Source organism: Engraulis encrasicolus, chromosome 23 (assembly GCF_034702125.1).
Source record: "Engraulis encrasicolus isolate BLACKSEA-1 chromosome 23, IST_EnEncr_1.0, whole genome shotgun sequence".
NCBI lineage: Eukaryota > Metazoa > Chordata > Actinopteri > Clupeiformes > Engraulidae > Engraulis > Engraulis encrasicolus.
Genome location: NC_085879.1, coordinates 15,138,271 through 15,163,648, shown reverse-complemented (window position 1 = coordinate 15,163,648; position 25,378 = coordinate 15,138,271). Strand labels below are relative to the sequence as shown.

The 25,378-nt window shown below is 41.5% G+C and overlaps 1 protein-coding gene across 1 annotated transcript in view; it reads left to right on the top strand.

Moving 5' to 3' along the window:
* Positions 1-25,378, top strand: part of LOC134439924 (organic cation/carnitine transporter 2-like) — a 30,411-nt gene that overhangs the window by 2,574 nt on the left and 2,459 nt on the right. The window contains exons 2-9 of the mRNA XM_063189850.1: positions 7,180-7,283; positions 7,577-7,731; positions 7,886-8,057; positions 8,323-8,489; positions 12,753-12,840; positions 13,030-13,244; positions 14,985-15,167; positions 24,741-24,876. Coding sequence (XP_063045920.1) covers positions 7,180-7,283; positions 7,577-7,731; positions 7,886-8,057; positions 8,323-8,489; positions 12,753-12,840; positions 13,030-13,244; positions 14,985-15,167; positions 24,741-24,876 — 1,220 coding nt within the window. The remainder of the gene's footprint in view (positions 1-7,179; positions 7,284-7,576; positions 7,732-7,885; positions 8,058-8,322; positions 8,490-12,752; positions 12,841-13,029; positions 13,245-14,984; positions 15,168-24,740; positions 24,877-25,378) is intronic.

The following is a 25,378-nucleotide window of genomic DNA, read 5'->3' as shown; positions in this document are numbered from 1 at the left end:
TTTGCTCTAACATCAAAACTCTGACATTTGGTTCCTTCAAATTGGGAGGCACATATCAGGGTATATACACCAATCTTGAAGTCAAATACTACCATTTAATACCTTTTTTCACTACCTTTCATTGTGAGTCTTAACAAGACTTTTTTTGCAAAAAGATGCCCGAAAGGAAGCAGTGCGGCAGGACGGTACCATGCTCAGCGTACCTCAGTCATGGAGGAGAACAAGGGAGAGCACTGGTTAATTACTCCATCCACCAAACAGGCGACAACTTTTGGGCTAAAAGTCTAACCTAAACACTTAATTTTGAATCAAAATGCTAAAAAAATAAAAATAATACCTTTTGAGCGAAAGAAAGAAATTGGATGAAAGGCTACAGAAATAGCCTATTGAAATACACTGCAGTAGCCTATCTGGTTGGCGTTCATATTTGCCTCTGTATTTCGTTGCGATAGCCTCACCACAGCTTTAAAGTAAATCGCTTTAACATATTGCAAGTATGTTAGCATAAGTGCACCATGGTTGTACTTCACCCAAATATCTTCAAAGTGCGCTTATGCAAAGTGCATTTACCCATCATGCACCATCATGCATGTCCCATCATGAACTGCATTTTTTGGAGCTAAATTTCTCAAACAGAGAGCCATTTATCTCGGAGGAATACCTTTGGTTTGCATGAAAATATTACTCATTGTTATATTCTGCATTTATTGTAGGGTTTTTATTTTATTTTAAGTGGAACACAAAAAATGGCCATGTTCCCACCATCATTGCGACGGTCAAGTATACAGTATGTATGTTCTGGTATATATATGCTCACACTTCCAATTATCTCATATTGGGGGGTAAGACAGAAGAAGTTGACAAAACTAAGGATGATGTGTCAAAGTAAATGTTCAAGTGAAGGAAATTGAAATTAGACAGAGTCAAAGTGATATGTGTACTTGAAATCTCTGGGAAGTTTCAATGACTGTGAATGGCAAATATGCTATGCATGCATATCACTAATGTGACCTGAGGATCTGGTTAATGTACACGTTCTGAGAAACAGTATGGATTATAGTATTACATTGATGTTATTTCATGTACAGTGAGTCCAATATGTATTTGATCCCTTGCTGATTTTGCCCGTTTGCCCACTAATAAAGACATGATCAGTCTATAAATTTATGATAATATGTATTCAAACATGGAGAGACAGAATATCAAAAAGAAATTCCAGAAAATAACTTAAAATAATATATTTTAATTTATTTGTATTTAATTTAGGCTAATAAGTATTTGACCCCTCTAGCTAAAGAAGATAAAGTGCTTTGTGGCAAAGCCCTAGTTGTCTAGCACTGAGGTCAGATGCTTCTTTTAGTTGATGACAATGTTTGTGCATATAGTAGAAAATATTTTTGCCCATTTTTCTTTGCAGATTATCTCCAAAACATCAATAGTTTGTGGCTGTAGCTTGGCAAATGGGAGGTTCAGTTCTCTCCATAGAATTACTATAGGGTTAATATTTGGAGACTGTCTAGGCCACTTCACGACTTTAATATGCTTCTTATTGAGCCACTCCTTCGTTGCTTTGACTGTATGTTGTGTATTATTGTCATGTTGGGAGATCCAAAAATGGCCCACCCTTCAGTGTAGTGGTGGAGGGAAGGACGTTTGCACTCAGGATTGCACATTACATGTCTCCCTCCATCCATTCGTTGACGATGTGAAGTTCTCCTGTGCCTTGGCCAGACAAACACCCTCAAACCATAATGATACCACTTTCATGCATGATGGTGAGGAGGGTGTTCTTGGGATCATAGACAGCAGTACTCTTCCTCAAAACACATTGAATTGTGTTAATGCCAAACAGCTTGATTTTGGTTTCATCTGACTACAGCACCTCCTTATCATATCCTAAACCAGCCTGATGTCCGTTGGCAAACCTCAGGTGGGACTGCACAGGTTCCTTCTGAAGTAGAGGTACCATGTGTGCACTACAGGATTTTAAACCTCTGTGACATTAATTTCTACCAGTAGTTTTCTCAGTGATTTTGGTCCCAGTAGCTTTGATATCATTGCCTAGTTCATCCCGTACAGGTCTAGGGTGCTTTCTTTCTGTTCTCATGGTTATCAAATCCCTACAAAAGGTCAAATCTTGTATAGAACCCCAGACATGCTGATGTATAGTCATTTCGTATTCCTCATATTTTGGAAGAAATGCATCAACAGCTGGGTCATTAATACCCAGTCTCTTTCTTGTGGCTTTGCAGCCCATTTAATCTTTGTTCAGGTCTAAAATCTTGTCCCTGATATCATTTGACCGCTCTTTGGTCTTTCCCATGATGGTGAGGTTGGAGTGTGACTGATTCACTCATACTATGGACTGATTCTGCTGATTAAATGTGTCTTTTATGCATGTTAGTATGTACAGGTGTCTTTCATTCAGATGACAAGTTGAACGGAAGTGCCCATCTGGTCTGTGAGCCCGGAACTGTAATCAGTTGGCAGGGGATTGAATACTTATTTTGCTCGATGAAATGGAAATAAATTAATATATATTCTCTTAAGTCAATTTCTGGATTTTCTTTTTGATATTCTGTCTCTCCATATTAGAATACATATTATCATAACATTTATTGACTGATCATGTCTTTGTTAGTAGGCAAACCAACAAAATCAGCAAGGGATCAAATACTTATTGGACTCACTGTACTTGGGAGTATGCTGTAAACGTACTTCAAACATACCTGTTAATACATTTACAATACTTAATATGATATACTTTTTACAGACTTGAAGTGTTCCAATGTAGTCCAAAGAAGCATGAAGTTAATATACTTTTATTGAACTTCAAGTAACAATAAAATGTCATAGAAGAGTACTCCAGCACACTCTTAATGCCATACGAATGCATGAAAAGTGTGTTTAGAGCAGTGTTTCTCAACTGGTGGGTCGCGACCCAAAAGTGGGTCGCGGAGGGGTCATGGGTGGGTCGTGGAGCCTTGGTGTAAAAAAAAACGTAATTCTAAAAAAAAAAAAAAAATCCAACTTTTCCTGCAACAATTTACAACTTTTATTTTGATAGGCTAGTGAACTCCGTGTCATCTGTTGTCTTAGATACAATCTGAATGTTTATGCGAGTTAGATAGCGTGCAGTCATTCGAGTCTTGGTTACATTTTGAGAATTGCATTGAAATGACTTGAACGCTAAAAAAATTGGGTCGCGACCAAGGAGAGATAGATAGATAGGAGGGCTTACTCACGTCATAACAGCGTAGTACAAAATGATGGCGAGGGGAGTACGGAAATTGTATTCTTCTTCTACGGTCAGTATTGGAAGCATCAGGGAAGCATGCAATGCCACTTCCGTGAGGGTCGGAGTGTGGAACAGGTCATAGGACAGCGTGAATGTTTGTCAGCTGTCCATAATTACCCCCACCAATTACTGCTGACCAACAGCTGCAGTTAATTTGGCCACAAATTATCCATCATGGTGTCGCCCCCACTGACCATGCGCAAGAGAGTACGGAAATTGTATCCATCGCACCCACTGACCAATGACCATGCACGAGGGAGTTAATTTTCCANCCACTCGTGTCCTCAGGCAACGCCCGCGTACTACACCGTGGCCAATCCATTTCCCCCCAAGAGATTGTTCTTCTCTGTCGAATTTCTTTTGTCGCGACCGAATGAGAGTGGAAAATGGTGGGTCCCAAGACTGTTCCAGTTGAGAACCACTGGTTTAGAGCATACTTTCAAAAGTATGCTCGTAGTGCACTTAAAGTTGTCCAAAGGTTGTCCAATTTAGCAGCCTCAGTGTGCTGCAAGTGTGCTGAAGTACTGCTTTAGCAGTGCTTCAGTGCGCTAATAGTGCAATGAAGCGCACTTTAAATCGCCGAAAATAGTACACTTTGTACATAGTACGGTCAAAAAAAGTACACTTTAAGTATATAGGTTTTCACCTGGGGTGAGTTTGTTAAGACCATGTGCAGTGCAGCCAAAAAGGGTGAGTCGTTTTATTTTCGCGGACAATACATATTATTGCCAAAATAATGTTCTGACCTTATCTAATTAATTTGGCGATATCCCTCACAACAGTGCAACAACACAGAATAATGGCGAGAGTTTTTCACTCGGCACGTAATGAAAGCTAACCAGACGTGTACTGACAACGTGGTGCTGCTGAAGGACAGCGCCGGGGGGAAAGAATTAGCAGGTGTGAATTGCATTGGTTCGGCTCGGCTCAATTTGGTTCGGTTTTGTCAGTCGAACGGAAGACTTGTGGATATGAAAAAATGAACAGCGATTTGTCAAGACAGCTGCAGGGTAGATATTGCCGTCAACAAAGCATTTGGATAATTCGCGCGACAGGTAGCCTATCTGTGGCCTACTGCAGTGGTTCCCAACCTTTTTCTTACGGGACCCATGTTTTTACTATTGTAAGCTTTGGTGACCCAACCACGCGAGCGCCCGCACGAGACGGAGTCACAAGATGCCCTCCGTTTCCTGCGATAACTCATTTTAGTTATTTTATTCCTCAATTCGTCTTTGGTCAAATATAGAATAAATGTTTAATGTAGCACTTACAATTTGTTGCGTCTATGCATTTATTAGTTAAATGCTTTGTCTTTTATTCAACATGGGCTATATATATTTAAAACGAAAACCCTTAAAATCAAGAGGGCTCCGCGACCCCCTGTGGATCTTTGGCGACCCATAAGGGGGGTCCCGACCCATAGGTTGGGAACCACTGGCCTAGTGGACTGGTTGTCTACCTAGCTTTGCGAGTGTATGGTGGAATGTAGCGTCACATGCAGGACGGCCCGGTACTGGCACCTGTCACCACACAGAAGTGAGCAAAGAAAGGGAAAGGGTCTCTACGCTGAGTTGCTATCTGTTCTCTGTTCATTGTGTTAATGGAAATTATGATATGAAATGTACTCTATTTAAATGTGGGAAAACAAGAGCCTCAGCTTTTCCAACTAAATAAAAGCAGCATTTGCAATAGGCCTGAATAAGTTTCCATGTGAAACATGTATTTCAAAAACCTTTTTGTTTTACTTCAAAACATGACCTGAAAGGGGGCCTACATGACTATGATCAGTCATCACAGCCATCACATTGACTACCATATAGAAATATAATTACTAGTTACTATTAAAACAAGCTATTCAGTGTAATGACAACTATCACACCTAACCACTTTAGATTTTCTGTTGCCTTAAGACATGTACATTTTTTACTTTTACTACTAAATTTTACATGTCTTAGGCAAAAGAAAATCTAAAGTGGTTAAGTTAAACAGTTAGACATAATGAACCTAATACATAAACCATCACACCTATTGTATGGCCCATTTGAAAGAGGAGGTTGTCATCTTCAAAATAAGACCAACTTGACTTACTGTGGTTAATGTATGGGTTGATTATTTGAGTCAAATAAGTAACAGTATTCCGAACATATCTGACCAAATAAGTAACAGTATTCCTTACAACTTCATTACATTAAAACAGTGCATTACCAATGGTTTTCATGCGAGATATAATGCTGGTGTGTTTGTTAAGTGTTAAACTAATTCTTACCCCTTCAAGAAAGAGTTTGAGTGAATATAACACGGTAAAAATAAAATAGCAACCGCGTACGGAAGTACTGTTCTTGGCTGTTCTATACTATACACTCGCCTCCAAAAGAGTTGTCGCCTATCCATCTGTTTGGAATAACAGCTAATAACCTGACTTTCAATTAATCACTTGGCTTCAGAAGTCACTCATATGAAAGCTACAACCCTCTCGAATGAAAATGTATGTACAAAAATAAATGTCATGCACCAAAGAAAGATTGACCCTTCAATGAACACAGACAGGGCAGATTTTGACAAGACAAAAGTTTTGTCGCCTATCGAATATAATGTGAAAATGAGCAGATAAGTCACTTCAAAACACTTCAAATACGCAGATCGGGTGTCATACTTAATCACTGATTCACTCACACCTCTCCGGAAAATCAACTTTGGCCTTAGGTGTATGTTTAGGGTCATTGTAATCATGGAAAGCAACACAATGAAAATCAATGGAGTTCAATGAGAGATGGTGACATATTTGCTATTCGTAGAGCAATACATTTTTAACTTCATGATGTAATCAATGATAAAAGCCCTCACACACCAGCAGCATGCATGCAGGTCCACATAAGAGCTGTATCCCTCCCATGTTTGACTTTAGGCACCATGTATTTTTTCCAATTCTTCACCTTTAACACCAAAGAAGTCTCTCCCACTGTCCTGTCCAGCCAAGAGCATGTCAGGCCTAATTCTGACAAAAATTAAGGCTAATGGGACTCATACTCTGAAGTCAAGATCCCAAGATCAACCATTTTAGAACTGATAGCATCAAAACTATATGGTGTTGGAGATGAAGAATATGAAAAAAGATAAATGGTGCATAAAGTGAAACATGGTACAGATACAGCTCTTATGACGAGCTGCATGCATGCTGCAGGTGTTTGAGGGCTTTTATCATTGATTAAATCATGAAGTTAAACATGTATTGCTCTACAAATAGCGAATATGTCACCATCTCTCATTGAACTCCATTGATTTTCATTGTGTTGCTTTCCATGATTACAATGACCCTAAACATACACCTAAGGCTAAAGTCGATTTTCTGGAGAGGTGAGAGTGATTCAGTGATTAAGTATGACACCCAATCTGCGTATTTGAAATGTTTTGAAGTGACTTATCTGCTCATTTTCACATTATGTTCGATAGGCGACAAAACTTTTGTCTTGTCAAAATCTGCCCTGTCTGTGTTCAATAAAGGGTCAATCTTTCTTTGGTGCATGAAATGTATTTTTGTACATACATGTTCATTTGGGAGGGTTGTAGCTTTCATATGAGTGACTTCTGAAGTCAAGTGATTAATTGAAAGTCAGGTTATTAGCTGTTATTCCAAACAGATGGATAGGCGACAACTCTTTTGGAGGCGAGCGTATTTATAGTGCAGGCTATGTGGGCCAACTCTAATACACCTTTGAAATGATCTCGCGGGACAAATAAAATGACTCCGCAGACCAAATTTGACCCCCAGGCCTGAGTTTGACATCCCTGATCTAGTCGATGAGACGTAGCCCAACTTGTATTGTGTTTGGGCACTTATTTGTCTGTTTCCCAAATACTGATTTCCATGTTGTCTTCCACAGTGGAATCTGGTGTGTGATGATGCATGGAAAGCTCCCTTTACATTAACTGTGTTCTTCACTGGAATGCCAGTTGGATCTTTTTGTGCAGGACTTTTGTCAGACAGGTAAGCTAAGGCTTATGCTGAAAACTGTGATTACACTGAGGTTTCATTCATGTGCACACACATTTTGACAAATGCACTGTATGTTTATCATCTGTTACAAATGAATGTATCTCTATTCATGAGCCACACCAAGGAATTCAAGAGTTATATTGGCTTTCAGCTGAAAATGCTACAAATTATAGTTGACATAAGAGGATTTTGGAGCATTACATTTACAATGTAAATTAAGATACAGGGTAAAGAACCCTCTGTTTCATTTGAATTGTACCAATTCCTTGGTCCTCTCGTTCCAGGTTTGGCAGGAAGATCACTTTTGTTTCCACAAAGGCCCTGGAGACTCTCATCTCCCTACTCCTGGCTTTCTCTAACAGTTGGGAAATATTCTGTGTGGTTTACTTTGTTTTTGGAGTGATGTCGACCGCCTCTTGCTGTGCCTGCTTTGTACTTGGTATGACTGAGTTGATACAACACAGTTGAATCAGGGCATTTCAAGAACTACTATACAACTGTATAAGCATTGGCATTTTCTCTCTCATCATATGTGAAACTGTTCAATTCCTTGAGCTCCTGGCATTTAGTTTTTTTAATTCCCTCGCTATTAGGTTCAGAGCTCCTCAGTAAATCGGCACGTGAGAGTTTTGGGATCCTGGGGGTCAGTCTGTGCTTCGCAACTGGCTATGCCTTCCTTCCACTCTATGCATACTTCATTCGGGATTGGAAGACACTGCAGATAGGACTGTCTCTGTTCGGAATTCTATATATGCCCCTCTGTTGGTAGGCCTACACACACACACACACACACACACACACACACACACACACACACACACACACACACACACACACACACACACACACACACACACACACACAGAGCGCACATGTACCGTTGCAATTTATAACAGTAAGACACACATATAAGAGAACACCACTGGTTTCCTCAACAGTTTTTTTCTTTCCTCCCATGTGTTTTTCCCAAAGTGTCTCAGAATACAGCTTTACTTCAAACATAAGCCTGCTGTGTTTCTGTTCCCCTCAGGTTCATCCCAGAGTCCCCCCGCTGGCTCATCACTCAGGGCCGGTTGCAGGAGGCAGAGGCCATCATTCGAGCTGCTGCCAAGAGGAACGGCATCACGCCACCAGAAGACATCTTCCAGTTGGAGCATAGTGCTGACACTGAGGTGAGTCAGGCCAGGAGCAATACGAGTATTATTTCTGAGCTCCAGAGAAATCAGGAACTGTGTTCAAGACAATGGCGTGGTTGAAGCGGAGACGCTCTATTGGGACTAAGAAAATGTTTGCTTCAAACTTCATCTCAGCCTTTTCTGGCATGAACCAGTAGCAAAACAAGGGAGGCGGGTTAACCAGGCCATTTGGGAAACACTACCTTGGCGGAGGTAATAATTTTCGGTCGCGTTGTTTTGTCTGTCTGTTTGTCCGTCTGTCTGTTTGTTTGTCAGCAGCATGACTAAAAAACGAATCAACGGATTTGGACGAAACTTTGTGGAGTTGTTGATAACGACCCATTAAATTCTGGTGGTGATCCGGATCACAAACCGGAACCAAGACTTTTTAAAAGATTCTGACAGCAGGATAACTCAAAAACTGATCAACTGATTTGGACAAAACTGTGTGGAGTTGTTAGTGATGACCCAAGGAACAAGTGATTCTATTCTGGTGGTGATCCGGATCACGAACCGGAACCAGGACTTTTTAAAAGATTCACCATTGCTGGCCTATATATCTAGACGCCCATAGTGACCAGAAATTGAATTGTGGGGAATCCACAAAAAGAAGGCAGAGAGACCTATGGTGTAACAGTCAAATATTCTATCAAACAGCTTCCTGGCGGAGGTCTGCGCTCTCTGAGTGCTTCTAGTTCTTTATCCTCTTGGTCAGACCAACATCTCGGTACGACATTTGAAAGTCGATGATAATCAAGCAAGGAGAATGGCTGAGATCCCTGGCTTTGAGAGCGCCATGCTCAGCATCTCTATGTTGGTACACCTCCCTCTTAACACCTCAGAGTTCATGACTATTCAGGAATGCTAATGTAACCAAGTGGTAAGGACAGGAGAGTTTTAAACTCTAAATTTCACAGTTTTTCTTACTTCAAAATAGACTACGCCACCCAGGGATAAGAATGGGAACTACAGCCCAGGGACTGTATGAAAACCTTAGATTTGACCCCCACACAAGTTCTGTTGCATTAATGAGGAAACGTGGATTCCGTAACAAAATAATGTCTTTATTGACAATTTCACATATAAATATAAAAATCCGGACATTTAAAATATTTCCCACCACAATGCACACACACACTCACGCTCATACACACTCACACAAATCAGTACAGAAAAGGAGGGTTCTCAACTACAGGGCAGGTGCACCCAAGAGGGGGGAATTATACTAAGCCCCCTGTATAGGCCTTGAATAAGTACACACAAACACGCATGCTCATGCACACACTAAGTGAAGGTGAATTATTGCACTCACACACAGGTAACACTGCACTGCACTGCATTTCACTGCACACCACGTGACCGGACCCACCAACAGGGGGGAAGAGGACCTCCCTCCGGGATTACCTGCACCTGTTAACTCATTGGCTGCCTTGGGCGGCGAATGACGTCATTTCGAATAGTGACGCCCCCTGCCTTTGGCGGCGTCCCCCGATAATTGCGTTTTTTTTACAGCCACGCCTTGAGGACGGTCTGACCTATGTTGTGTATGAATTTCACGTCTCTACGCATGTTCTAACTGTTCCTGTACGTGGCAGAAGTGTCCTTAGGAACAGTCAGGGCAGGGCATTAGCTCAGAGCAAGAGGAAATGTCAAGACAAAAACATCCCCATTTACTATTATAATCTCAAAAGTAGCATAGCAAAATCATTTTTGAAAGTAAAACACCTGTGACAGTAGTATAGGCCTACTTTCTTGCCCTCTGATTTTAACACAGGTAGGCTTCTGATTTTAGTAGTGTCAGAGCCTCACAAAAAAACTTCCTCTCATGAACAAACACCCTTTTGATATCTAGCTAGTAGGCATTGTAGCTAGCTTGCCCAAAATACACCATGTTCAACCAGAGATGATCTGTGTGGCAACTGTTTCATTTTGGATATGTGATCAGCCTACACAATATCAGGATGATGCGTTCAAAAGATCATCTAATAGGAAAATGCACTAGTATGGGGACTGGTGGTGATAATAGTCACCTCAGTTGGGGATGCTAGTTCGCTACGCTAGTTAGCTAGGATGAAATCGCTAACAACTTACAACTAAGCCTAAATAAAGGAGCCTGGGTAAGTCAACTAATTTAACTCATTCTGCTGTAACTTTTTATGGATCTGTACAGTATGATCAGCTTACTGTATCATCAAAAAAAGACAGGGGGGTTGCAGATTCTTGGAACAAAGTAGCCTTGTGTGGTCAGATGCATTCAGCTCACAGAGCCCATTCTTGGGGAAAAATCAACTACATGCTTCGTGGTGCCGCTACGATATAGCCTCATTTTTCGTAGTTGGGCAACGCACGCTGTCGTCGAGAGTGGGTGAGGGAGAGTTAGTGAGAGAGAGAGACCACCCGAGCAGCGTGCGTGCATTCCGGGAGGGGAGCGCTGTCGTTGTGTCAGCTTCATGCCATGTCTCCCTTCCTCCAACATTATCCCTAACCTTAACCCTACACTTAACCCTAACCCTAACCCTAAACTTAACCCTAAATCACTTGTTTGAAAGGTTTGATTACCTTAGTTTCCAGTTAGCCTTCAGTCGCGCTTGTTTGTTGACGTCCGTCCGCAGTATTCTTCCCCCCAGAACCAAACTACCCCAATTGTCAGTCCCCCCTTTCGTCGCCCAACCATGAGAAACAAGGTTATTCGTAAAGGCACCACGAGGCTTAAAGTGGATTTTTTTCTGTTTTTCTCGTAAAGACTTCACGTTTGGCTTGAGTTACTGTTGGCTCACATGAGAAAGCATTGTTTAGCCTCAGACCAGCTAGCCTTCACCACTCCAATCGGCTTGTGAAATGTTGTAGGCTATATGTGATCAGTACTTTATCAAAAGAAAATGCATTGAACAATATATGACAAGATCACTATAGCAGAAACCTGATGACAGTAATCATCAATCTGCAAATTGTCCGCTCTGCCAAAGAAGCAGCAGTAAGCTGGACTGCCTGCCTCCCCTTCACACACACACACACACACACACACACACACACACACACACACACACACACACACACACACACACACACACACACACACACACACACACACACAAGGTACTGGAGGAAACAAACCAGCTGTGATTGTTTATTTGTGCTCTCTTCTCGTTGGGGAACCAGAGGGAGGACGATGAGACTGTATTTCTGTGAGTTACGTGCACCTGCTGTCATGATCCATTGTGCGCGCCAGCAACAAACCAAGACACTCTTGCTTTCGAGCCCACCCCGTTATATTTCCGTACATTATTAGGTTGAAAAGATCATACAAACAATCTTTTGTTCAGGCTACAGATGACAGAAGACTCTGTAATTGCATCTGATAGGTTTGGTGTTGTTAGGACGATGTCATTATGGGTTTGCAATTATAGTTTTACTTCAAATGGCGTTTTCTCAGCTTTTTGGCTAGAAAGCAGCATTTTGGCGGATTCCACTTATTTTCAACAGATGATTATGAAAGAACGAAAAGGAGTAGAGAGACACCGTTTTTTCTGGTGACAGATGAGAATCTAATCTGTGTTTTAGGTATGGTGTTAACATAGAAACAGAACTCAGTTTTCTGTGAGCCTCCAGAAAACACTCAAAATGCTGAAAAGTCTCTGGCACTGTGGCTTACTCTTTTATGAAAATGACTGGCAGCCAATAAGTTAACAGAAAAGAAAGGGTAAATAAAGGGGTAATCAAGGGCCTGCCACTTGCCCAGCAAATAAAGACAAACAGAACAAAATAAACAGAATTGCAGAGCCCACCAGCAAAATTCAACTCGCCACAGACCCAAAGAGGTTGCTACAGGCGAGAGCAGGACTGATGGAAATTAGTAAGCATTGGTTTAGCCGGCGTCCCAGCTGGAGTGAAATCAGCTGTGAGATCAGCTGATAGGTCGGCGTTACGTGATGACGCACGCACCGCAAATTAAAAAGGAACGTTAAAGCCCACTTTGCTACACTAAGGCTGCATTTTTGTCCACATGGGAGCATGTCTTCCTTCCAGTCTGGAGATGCTAGCCAATGGACTCTCATCATGATGACCTCTGGTACATTACTGCCATGTCCCAGACAAGATTGGCGCTTAATTGGATTATCTCCATGACAGCACAACACAAATCATCTTTATTAAGTGCAGATGGAGTAGACTGTTATATCTGGTTTCTTTACCAGTTGGGGGTCAGTGTGTACTCATTACTAATAGCATAAATAATCTCCATTTTGATATTAATTTCTTGTACTTTTTTCCCAGGAAACTGATCAAGAATCTAAAGCTCGGGACAAGTACACTTTCTTTGATCTTCTAAGAACTGCAAATCTGAGGAACATCACACTTATATGCATCATGATGTGGTTAGTGAAGGTTTTTGAAGTTAACTATATTTTTATAAAATGCTACCTATAGCGATCTGTGTTCATTGGCATGTTATTACACTTTTAATGTTATAACTGTTTATAACTGTGTGTCATTACACCTTTCATACCATTTTGCATTATTCTTCTGCTATTAAAATGATCCTAAAATGATATATTTTTCTACAGGTTTACAAAATCCTTGATGTACTACAGCCTGTCCTTAAACACCTCCAATCTGGATGGAGATCCTTATCGCAACTGCCTAATTTCTGCTGGCACAGAATTCCTTGGTTATACTTTTGTGTGGTTCGCGGCACGTTATGCTCCTCGCCGTTTTATTCTGCCATTCGCTTTTCTGCTTGGAGGTTCTTTGCTGCTGCTCATCCAGCTTGTGCCCACAGGTTTGTATGAGTTTACAGTAGTACGCATTACGGTACAAACACACACCGACGGCACGTTTCCTTAACGTCTCCATGAGCAGTGCGAGTTCAAGGTTCACGGGCTGCCTTTCACACTGCACAGTCAACGTCCATGTTCTATCCGCGGGCAGCAGCCATTCATTTTCAATGGGAGCCGCGCATTGAACGCGGACGTCCGCTCAGGAAAATAGACTCGAATTCTATTTTCAAGGAGCAATGCGGAGATGTCCGGTCGGGACGGACATCCGCCGCGCTTACGCCGTCCTCCTGTGTACAAGGCATGATCTGTTTTCATGTATTATCACCGTTTGGATTGATAACGGACACATGAAGTGGACGTATAGTGGACGTCCACGCCGTTGGTGTGAATGCACCGTTAGACAATTATGTTGATCTCTGTTGATTATCAGCCACCTGTGTAAAATGAAAATTCAATCTAGATAGTGGACAGGACCCTGCCCGATAAAGCTTGAAGACAAGTGTTTTATTGTATTTATTTATTTTTACCTCGGCCAAGGAGGCTATGTTTTCAGCCACTTTGGTTTGTCTGTCTTGTTTGTTTGTCTGTCAGGATTACTCAAAAAGTTATGAAGGGATTTGAATGAAACACTGGAGTTGTTGGAAATGATGAAAGGAAAAAGTGATTCAATTTTGGTGGTGATCACGATCTTTAACCAGGATTAAAAAAAGATTATTCACCTTTGCTAGCCTAGAAATCTTGACGCCACTAGTGACCGCAAATTGAATTGCAGGACAGGTAGAATTTTCACATTCCAGTTTCTAACTCAACACGTTCACATTTGGGTCGTTTGTGACATGTGTGGCAGACAGATTATTTATATGAAAGAATTCCACTTTCGATCGTTACACATAATGTTGTCAAAAGGGATGAAAGGCACCATTAAGTTAAACATTTAATACAAGATCTAAACATTAGGCCTTTCTTTCAGAAAACTCAAAATGATCACAACTTCTTTCATAAGTTCTTATTATACCCTTCTTGTTCATACCTTGCGGATCTTTAGTCTGTATGATTTTAACAGCATATAGTGCTACTCTGGCTAGACTAGAAGCTCTTTTGTCAGTCTTTAAGCAATCATCACAATTCTACTGTACATACAGCAGCCAAGTCCAAGTCAAGTCTTGAGAAAATAGCATTCAAGTCAAAGTCGGAAGTCATTTGTAATTTTGCCAAGTCTGAAGTAATCCAAATTGGTGGTTTAAATCAATCATGCCCACATTAACGGTTGTAAACTATTCAAATACTGTATAGTATATTTAATGCTAGTTTGGCTACCTGTAACCCATACCAAACTACCTGGACCCATCATAAAAGCTTACTCTTAGCTTCACTTGGGGAGCCTTTTCTCCATGCTGTTAAACTTTGAAGTTAAGTCAGGTTAAGTCAAGTATACTTTATTGTCCAAATTCTATGTAACAGGGTAAGCAGAGAAGTTTTAAATTTGAAGTAAGACATTGTCAATAACCACACACAAACACACACACACATGCAACCACCCACAAAACTAACATACTGATGCATGAATTTACATTCTTCCTCTGATTCACTCACAACGCACATGCACATTCACAAGCACACACACTCAACTTTGTCTGTCTTGTGTAATTGAAAGATAAATTATGGTGTGCAGAAATACAAAAACATTCATTCATTCATTCATTCATTCATTTGTTCATCTTGTGCTGCATTTCTTCCTCCAGAGCTCAGTTGGTTGACTGTGACTTTGGCAATGACAGGAAGACTGGTTGTGAGCGGGGTTTTTTCATTTATTAATGTCTATTCCACGGAACTCTTCCCCACTGTCGTACGCAACATGGGAATGGGTGTCTGCTCCATGGCCTCTGGAATTGCATCTGCTGTCTCACCATACATAGCCCATATTGGTAAGTACATTGATATGATATACAAATGGTATGAAATCCCCTAAAAGTATATACAGTATTTTTTTTGGTGCAATTACATACACAACACAACACAACTCGATAAAAACGAAAGTTCGAGAGAAGCGTGGTGAAATTTGGCATGCCTAATTTACCACCTGCATTCTGTTCTCCACTTAACTGTCATTTGCCTGAATTCAGTGCGAAAAGATAGGCACGCCTTTTTAATCATCTGCATCTCATTCTCCGCTGTGCCGTCATTTGGTGGAATTTCAGCGCACTGGAATTTGGAACGCCCCTTGATTAACTATACAGCATTTATTCTCTGCTCACCTGTGTCCAGCCAGAAATGTTCTTTCTCGCTCGCATGACTGGCTTCCAGGCGACCAGGATGGGCTTGGTCTCCAGCTTCGGGTTCCGACCTCCATGACTGCATCCCTAAATTCTAATCAATTCTACTCGCTTCCGGTTACGGCATTAGGCTGAGCGGTTGCAAGACAGGGCTCTCCTGAACCAGAGTGTACATATAATAGTTGTACAATATTAAATATTGCGTTCAGCACAAATATTCAGCCACTCCTGTGTTTAAACCAAATCAGCAACTAATATGCCGTCAGGCAAGCCTCCTAGACCTCCGAAGTTGACTACAAAGACGGACGGCTCGTCTAGCCCAGCACAACTAGCATCGGACATCGAGGCCGGTGGCAGTTTTGGCTCACGCTAGTCAAATTATCACTGCTCTCGAGTCGATTAGGCAGGATTTTGCTGCGAAATGTTATACCTTTTTTATCACAATTCAGGGAACACAAGGCGAACTGAAGGAATTGTCTGGACGCACTACAGAAGCCGAGGAGAGAATAAGCAGTAATGAAGACGAAGTTACGGCTCTGCGGGCTCAAGTGCAAACAATGCAGGCGACAATAGAAGGGCTGACGCGAAAAGTGGATGACTTAGAAAGTCGTTCACGTCGCTCCAACCTCAGACTGGTCAGGCTTCCTGAAGATGAAGAGGGGCGAGATGTGTGTGGTTTTCTTGAGTTACATGCTCCTTGAGGTGCTTGGTGAGTTCCCAAGGCCCCTAATTATCGAGAGGGCACTTCGAGTAGGTAGTGTTCCGGTGCAGATGGCGACAAGGGTCCCCCTCCGCTTCCAAGGGTGATTTTTATGAAGTTTTTGAATCATGCTGATAAGGAGCGGGTCATGAGAGCTTCGAAAGAGGCGGCCGAGATAACATACGTCGGGAAGATTATGTTTTTCCTTGACATCTCTGTTGCCCTGCGCAAACGGAGACAGATCTTTGACCCTTTAAAGTAGGGTGACCAGACATGTCCTACTTTTGAGACCTAAAAAAATGTCCGGGGGGAATTTCAGAAATGTCCGGGATTTTGTTGGACTGCCTGAAATATAGGCCTACACCTAATTCATCTGCACTGTAATTTTCACTCCGTTCCATTTGACTCCACTCCAGGTTTCTCTCTACCGTTCACAAATTACGTTGTAGTCACGCCCTTCTCATTAAATCGCACCATGTGTCCGAAAGAAGTAGCCTAGGGGACTAGCCAGTGCGCCCCATGTTTACAAGCGAATGCCTATCTGTCTGCCGGTTCGACGGACTACAATGCCAATAGAAACGCAAATGCACGTTCGCGGTGGAGTTGAAAAAAATTCCCGCGTGTGAAGCCAGGTATGAAGGTAATCTAACACAGGAGTAAGCCTAGTAACACCACCAAATCCATCTTTTAGGGAGGTTGTCTACAAGTTTTGTTACACCTTGTTGTCACAAGACTTAGCCTAAAAATTCTTTCATGATCTGACATTTGCAAAAGCAATTTCTCGGAGCTAGAAGGACTCATGAGTTAAGAAATTAAGCTTCTTCTTCATCAGCTTCGTCTTCTGTCTATTGCCTTTGCAGTTATTGATAACGTTGTATGGGTTATCTTATTACAGTTTTTCTCGATTGCTTACACAAATTTTTCGGAATCAGTTCTCAAATTCTCAAAACTCTACACACAAATCCAAAAACTCACACACAACGGGCAAAACTCCTCACTACCTCTGAAAAATGCACGTCTTGTCTCAAAACAATGTACTCTCTTCTAAAAAGGCAATTTTGTTCTCAAAATACACACACAAGCAGTCATTTTAATACCATCTTATGTGAACCATTGAACACTAATATGCACAAGGTAAAACTCTATACTCAACTTGAAACACAGTAGAAACTTATTTTCTTCAGTGTTCTACTTACTAAAGAGGGTAATTTTCTGTAGTAAAATACTGAAATATTGTTTTTAGACTCGGAGTACACAGATGTGTATATATTTTACATATTTTTCTGACATTTAAAAAATTGCACTAATTTATTGTAAAATATTGGGTAACCACATGAAAGTGATGTCTTGTGTAACATATTTTCGAGTTCAAAACTAAACAAATGTGTTTTCTCCTTGCATCCTCTCATTTTTCATCAATATGACATGCAATGTGTGTCCTTATGGGGTGATGATTTCAGATTGTAAACCGGTATGAAGAGAGTTTGCCCATGTGATGAGGAAGTGAACTTAGTATGGCAGTTGATTTTAGTATTTTGAATGACAGTGTGTTAAATGCGACAACCAGGGCTTTTCTTCATGGAAATTGTGTGTAATCCAGAGAATTGTGTGTAGTGGTTTGAAAAGAGTGTGTTTTAAAACTGAAATGTGAGTGTAAAGAAGGAATTGTGTTTAGTGTTCAGTGACATTGGTTAGGGGAGTTGGGAAATGGGTGAGAGCATGGGCGCAGATAGCGGGGGGGACGGGGGGGACATGACGTACCCAGATTTTCATTCACGTGGACCCGTCCCCCTCACTTTTATGGAGAAAATATCTGATTTCTGCCTTTGCATTTTGCAATGTGCGAAATAGCGCCTCCCTGGACCATTCACTTTCATATGTGGCAAAAAACGGCATTACACTCTATAAACGGCTCTGTCAGCTCACTGTGTCAGCTGACTCAACAGTGACACCAGGTAGCGACATAGAATCTCTATGCTTGCGATGGTGTGGTGAGGTATTGCAGAATTAAGCAAATGCATTGAAGTTAATGGCAGTAAATCTATTTTTTCATTGGCTAACAGCCACTGAAGTCCCAGATTTGAAGCGCCATAAGCTTTTTGCTTCTCACGGTGATTGGCTTTTGACAGAGCTAGATTCAGGAAGTGGAGAAGAGCAGGCGTCATATTTACATTATATTTGTGGCTCAGACCAGTTGCTTTTGTTATAGCCTAAAAGTTAATGTCGACGACAGTCCCTTTCTTGCTAACTGTGATGTGGATTACAAAAACTGTGGAACGTGAACGATGGTGGTGGAACGCATGGATTAAAAGTTGGGATTTAGCTGCTTTCAAGACAACGTTTTAAGGTAAGGTCACTATGGGTTCATATCCGCTGTGACGCTGTTTGTAGTTGCTGAAGTTAACAAATGTTAATTATTCAGAAGGGTTTTTTGTGTCTCTGTCGTAGACCTGTTTTCGAGTGAAAAGACAGCTTTGTAGGGCCATGCCATGCCAGCTGTCAATCAAAGCCAACGCAAGTACTGTAGCTGTCGTGTCGGTCTCTTGTTTTGTAGCCTAGGCCTATGCTGTGAACATCGGACTCAATGTCTTTTTTACGGATTTTTGGAATGATGATTGCGGTGGTGTCATTCTGTTGGATGCATTTACTGTGGGTTGTTAAACGGCGGTATTACAACGCAAACGTGTGGATTGCATTAAGTGGTGGAGTGAACTGAAGGATACAATATTCACACGCAGCGTGGTAGAAAAATGACGAGTAGCCTAGTGGCAGAGAGGTTGTCTGAAGAGCTCAAGAATCACCATTTAAGTCGCTTTTATCAAAAATGTCTAATCTGGAGGAGACCATATAGCCTAGTTTGACTTGGTTAGGCCTACCCAGTTTCTTGCTTAGCCAAACCAATATATCAATCACACGCCCCAAAACCGCGCCTGGACTCAAGTTATGTTTACATGCAAAACCACTGCGAGACTGGTCGTCTTAAAATTTCTACAGCCATAAATCACACACTGTTGCATAGCCTGCTGTAGGCCTACATTAATACAACGTGAAATTTGTTGACAGTTCTCCTGTTTAAAGTTTAAATTGGTTGGGAAAGTAGCACTTGCTGATGGGAAGGTGTTTAGAAGCGCGCACTGGGGCGGGGTCTTGGTGGGAGACTCGTGCACATTCTGAGTAGAAGCTGGAGCGGTTTAAACATTTGTGATGTTTTAATTTTTTAATCAAGATTTATTTGTTTTAATGTAGTAGACCTAGGCCACTAAAGCAAATACAATTATTTAGTGGAAGATGAATAGGCGACTAACAATAAAAAAACGATATTCAGTGTATTATAATCAGGGTAGGCTATAATAGCCTAATAACCCACCCCCCCCCGACTGACGGTCTGTTGTGAAAATGTCCCCCTCAGTTTTTAAAAGCTATCTGCGCCCATGGGTGAGATGTTCCGAGAATTGTGTGTGAAGTACCAGAAATTGTGTGTAAGCATTCGAGAAAAACTGTAATGGTAGGTAAAACTCCAGTTCCTCTCTTACAGTTTTTCTCGATTGCCTACACACAATTTCCGGGATCGGTCTTCGAATTCTCAAAACTCTACACACAAATCTCCAAACCTCACACACAACGGGCCAAACTCTTCACTACCTCTGAAAAATGCACGTCTTGTCTCAAAACAATGTACTCTCTTCTAAAAACCTCATTTTGTCGTCAAAGGCAAAAGACAGTAACTCACCAGAGTGTGAAACTGAGAAAAATGATGTTAAAGTTATCTTAAAATAAATTAATGTCACCACAATCTGGTTATAGCTACAAAGCTGTAATTTTCACAGTTTGTAGTGTATGCCTGCCTACATCTATTCATAAAAAATAATTTTACAAATAGTTAACCTTTGACCCTTTTTTGGAAGTTACTGTGTTCTGCCTTAGCATTTCCCCCGGAATGCCAATTAGTCATACTAAGGCAGAAGACAGTAACTTCCATTTTAAATCTGAATAATAAGCAACAAATACAACTTTCACATATAATTTAAGCAGTATACACACTATTAGAGTCATTATGACAAAATGTCATGTTTATTAACATATAAATTGTTAATAATAATAATAATAATATAATTATAAATGGGTTTTGTGTGTGTATTTGTATTTCATACTACCTCAAATAGTAGTTACACACATTGCCTAGCAGGCTGATCATGTTTCATAATATAATAGTTTCATTTTATATTTTTTTGATTATTTACATGACTGAAATTTAAAGAAGGAGTTTTAACTGTTAACAGATGAACAGTAACTGAAGTTACTGTGTTCTGCCTCAGTTTGGAACATCAGAGTTCCAGAATTCTGCAGGTCCAGAGCAGAAGGCAAAAAGCAGTAACTGAAGTTACTGTCTTCTGCCTTAGTTTACCCAAAGGATTTTCAGCTTGTTTTACTTTACACCTTTTTTTACCCTCAAAACAACTGATTTCAAACTCCATGTTTGTTCACATGATAAAACTGATGCTTATTATTGCAAATATGACAAAAACTCATTTTTGAAAAATTTGAAGTTACTGCCTTTTGCCTTAGCAGGGCAGCACAGACAGTCACTACAATACACATTTGCAGACCCATTAAAACACTGTTGGGTACAGGGTAAAACTAATTTCTCCCAGTAACTTGGGGTTTTCTTGTTCTGGATTGCATGGATACTGTGACATAAGAAAAACTTAATTCCCACAACACACAAACAGAAACAGAAAGATATTTATGTATTTTTCACAAAAACAACACAAAGATAAACCCCATTGCCTATTTGGCAGTACAAAAAAACCATTAGGCTACATTACTGTATAGCCTATTGCTATGAAAAAACCTCTATACTCAACTTGAAACACAGTAGAAACTAAAGAGGGTATTTTTCTGTAGTAAAATACTGAAATATTGGTTTTAGCCTCGGAGTACACAGACGTGTATATATTTTACATATTTTTAAAAATATTTAAAAATTGCACTAATGTATTGTAAAATATTGGGTAACCACATGAAAGTTATGTCTTGTATAACATATTTTTGAGTTCATATTTTTTAGTTAAAAAACTAAACAAATGGGTTTTCTCCTTGCATCCACTCATTTTTCATCAATATGACATGCAATGTGTGTCCTTATGGGGTGATGATTTCAGATTGTAAACCGGTATGAAGAGAGTTTGCCCATGTGATGAGGAAGTGAACATAGTATTACAGTTGTAGTGTTGTGAATGACAGTGTGTTCCATGAGAAACCCAGTGTTTTTCTTTATGAAAATTGAGTGTAATCCAGAGAATTGTGTGTAATGGTGTGAAAAGAGTGTGTTTTAAAACTGGAATTTGAGTGTTAAGTAGGAATTGTGTTTAGTGTTCAGTGACATTGGTTAGGGGAGTTGGGAAATAGGTGAGATGTTCCGAGAATTGTGTGTGAAGTACCAGAACTTGTGTGGAGGCAATCGAGAAAAACTGTAATGGCTGCAGTGCCCATTGCTAATCTCTGAGATCTAAATAGGCCTAATGCCTAATGGATGACAGTGGAGGGGTAAATTGTGAGGTGTCTTATAAACATATTAAGCCTAAAATGTAGCCTAATAGAACTTCATTATCAATTCAGTTGAAAACCACAAATGTTGTGTTTTTTATATTTAGTTTCCAGTGTTATATAGCCTAATGCTGTTCATCTTTGTGGGGAATGGCTGAGATGGGCCTACATGATGGTGAATCTATTGTTAAAAACCTAATGTAGAAATTAGAATAGGCCTATGAAATTGAGCTGCATTGTTATGATGTTAAGCTACACCAATATAGGTGTTAGGCCTACTATCTAGGATTGTAACAAAGGCACACTCTGCATCATATGATCACACAAATTATGTGATAGGCCTATAGGCGTAACTGAAGAGATTTTAATTGTCATTTATGGTAGACAAATGAATGTGCATGCCAAAAAGTTCGAGTGGCTTTTAAACAAATGACCATTTTGGATGCGTTGATACTTAGGCCTACTATCATACCTCATACCCATATATACTTTCATACCTGTAGATACAGATACACCGATGCCCCCTCCCCCGCCCCATCCCCCCCCAAAAAAGTGTCCTCCTTTTTACAAACTCAAATCTGGTCACCCTACTTTAAAGAAGAAACTGGCTGCCCTTTCGCTTTCGCACCCGACACTGCGGTACGGCATCATCCATCCTGCTACACTGCTCTTTGCTCTATATGCCTCTGCTTACTCTTCTGCCCTACATGCCGCTGCTGGATGCACTACTCACTGCTGCCGCCCTCTCATCTGCTTGCCACTGCCGGCCTCTGCTCTCGCCAGTTTACCCAATGCCGCTGCCACCCTTTTAACCAGCAGCTGCATTCCTCTCACCTTCGTCTGCTGATCTCTATGTTGCCCTCCTCAGACGGCCTCTTGCTGCCCCATGCATTCGTTACCTCTAATTGGGCCCCTGCTCCCCTGACGGCATCAGATACCGAACTAAAATAATGAGGCCGCCATCTTCAACACATCTTCTTCACACACCACTCCTATCCCGATTCCTATGCCGCTTAGGTGCTGTTTCCACGTAGCTGGATATTTTTATATGTGGATATTTTTTTCTCCTGGTTGCATTGGTTTTGGCCTTCCGTTTCCATGTAGCAGATATTTAAAATCCAGGTATAAGAAGCAGGAGAAAAAAATATCCTATTTTGGAGGCTGAAACGCATTTGTTACAATGGAGGGTTTATTTTTATCCACATGTTGTGTTTACACCTAAACAGGAGAAAAAAATACCCTGATAAAAAAATATCCGGCTACGTGGAAACAGCACCTTAATCTGGATGGCCGCTTGCCAATGTTCTCACTCACCAAAGCTCATGCTCATGGTCACCGCTTTCCACTGTCTCATTTGTCGTTTTGGAGATTCACGACATTGGCGCCTGATGCTGACCCGGACCCGATGCCCTTCCTTCCATTCTCAGATGCAATCTTCCGATGACGCAGCCCCTACAGTGCCTCCAGACCCATGCCCTACACATGACTCTGGATGCCGTGGCACTAAGGACGCTACAAACCAGACCGTTGGGTGCTGCTTCAAGATACTTCATCTCAGTCATGCCACTCAATTCCTCTTTTCCACCCAACACGTTTCAGTCTTCGTTACATACTCCAACGTCATCCGAAACAATGGTGCTCCACGATCAAGGCATACTTAGCGAGCATCCATTTTCTCCCGTCTGTTCCTTTTGGTTTGCCCTGCGAATCCTGCTCGAGTCTCTTCCCATCTCCTGCCCTACCAAATGCGGGCTCGTTACATCACTTTCCACTCTTGCTGCGCAGGCTCGGCTGGCACCTGGCTTGTGAAATCGCTTGCTCGGTCCTGGCCCTGGTTTTGCATTTTTGGGGTGCCTCTCTAACCTTGTTCTTTCCATTACTGATTGTTGATTTTCCATTGTTGCTTTTTTTGGGGTGTCCGCTCAGAGCTCGCATATACAGTATCTGCGGGCACAGATACTGCCCGAGCTCTCAGTAGCGCCCCGTACTCCCGAGCTCGAGAATGTTTGCTGCATAGACATTTCTCGGCCGTGGCAGTACTTCAGCACCACGGCCAGCGATCTTGCCCAATATGCCACGTAATCTCTCTCAGCTCCTTGAGTGCAGTGGTCCCTGCGGACTCTGCGAAGCACTTTGATGATCAGTCCACCGCATGGACAGCCACTCTCCTGCGAGAGCCGCACGATCATGAGAAGTCCATTCTCCAGCGAGAACAAATATGTATGCATACATGCTTAATAAAAATTTCAGAGAGTGAACTAATAAAATCATTATTTTGTAGGGGAATCAGTCAAGGTGGTAGGCCTAGGTGATGATTGTCAAGATGCCTTAAGCTGGGCTTACACTGTGCGACTTTTGCCCCGATTTTGCCCCGATTTGGCACTCGCACAACTTTTTGAGAGTTGGGCCGATTTCTTGCTCAATCGCAGGTCAGTCGTGATTCTCGCATCGTGCAGTGTACATGGGGTAACGACAAGCGATTTCGCCTCACGATCGTGCAATCGCATGGTCGCAAGAAAATCAAAACGGTTTGAAATTCTGGTCGTGGCTCGTGCGTAAATCGCAGAGTTAAAGCAGTGCTACGACCCGATTTGACACTTCACATGCACGAATTAATATGGCCGTGCGATTCGCTGTTGAGCGCGACCTCATCTCCACCTCAGGTGTGCATGTTCCCTCCTCTGCAGACCGGGGAAACATGCCAGTCGCGTCGTACAGTGTAAGCATTTCGGTCGCATCCGACTGTCGGCTCGTGTAGTGTGAGGACGTGAGTCGTGAGCTGTGAACTTTTAAACAGTGAAATTCCATCGTGCAGTGTCAGCAGAAGCTTAAGACACACGAGTGAAAATATCGCACAGTGTATGCCTGGCTTAAGTTAGCCTTAGCAGTAAAGAGCTGGGGAAAGCCCTGCACACTACATACACACAGAGATACAACTACATACAAAGTGTTTCATGTATTGATTTTTTTGCTTTTAGGTACATATAACAAGACACTGCCTTTTATTCTGATGGGCACTGTCTCTCTCTTCTCTGGTGGTCTGAGCCTGTTGCTACCAGAGACAAAAGGAGAAGAACTCAAACAGCTCATCACCCAAGTTAAACCTATCCGGTGGTGAGTTATACACCTTTTCTATTTCATTCATCTTATTTTGTGCCTTTTTGTTTCATTAAACATCATTTGCAGGCCTCCTTAAAACTGTTGTAGGCCTACTGCAATATAAAGAAACCTGCTGTTTCAGGCCTACTGCAGTAGGCCTACTGCAGTAGGCTATATTAGTGTGTTTTTGTAGGTGTGAATGCAGTTATTTACAGGAAACTGTGATACGGTTACACTCCTGGGGAAAAATGTTTTACAGAAGGCACAGTCTTTGCATCTCTGGTTACATTATTAAGGAGAGAGTTTGGGTCCTAGGCAGCAGCCAGATCAACTGTAAGACTATTATAACACATTGGTGTGATACATCATTGGTTCCCAACCTGGGGGCCGGGCCCCCAGGGGGTCTTCTTGGTTGGCGGGATCCTGCCACCGCGCCCTCAAGAAAATCCTGGGGGAAACCCTGCATTTGCATTTGTTTCACTGTCATTTCAACATGGGATAATATCAAGAAAGGTTG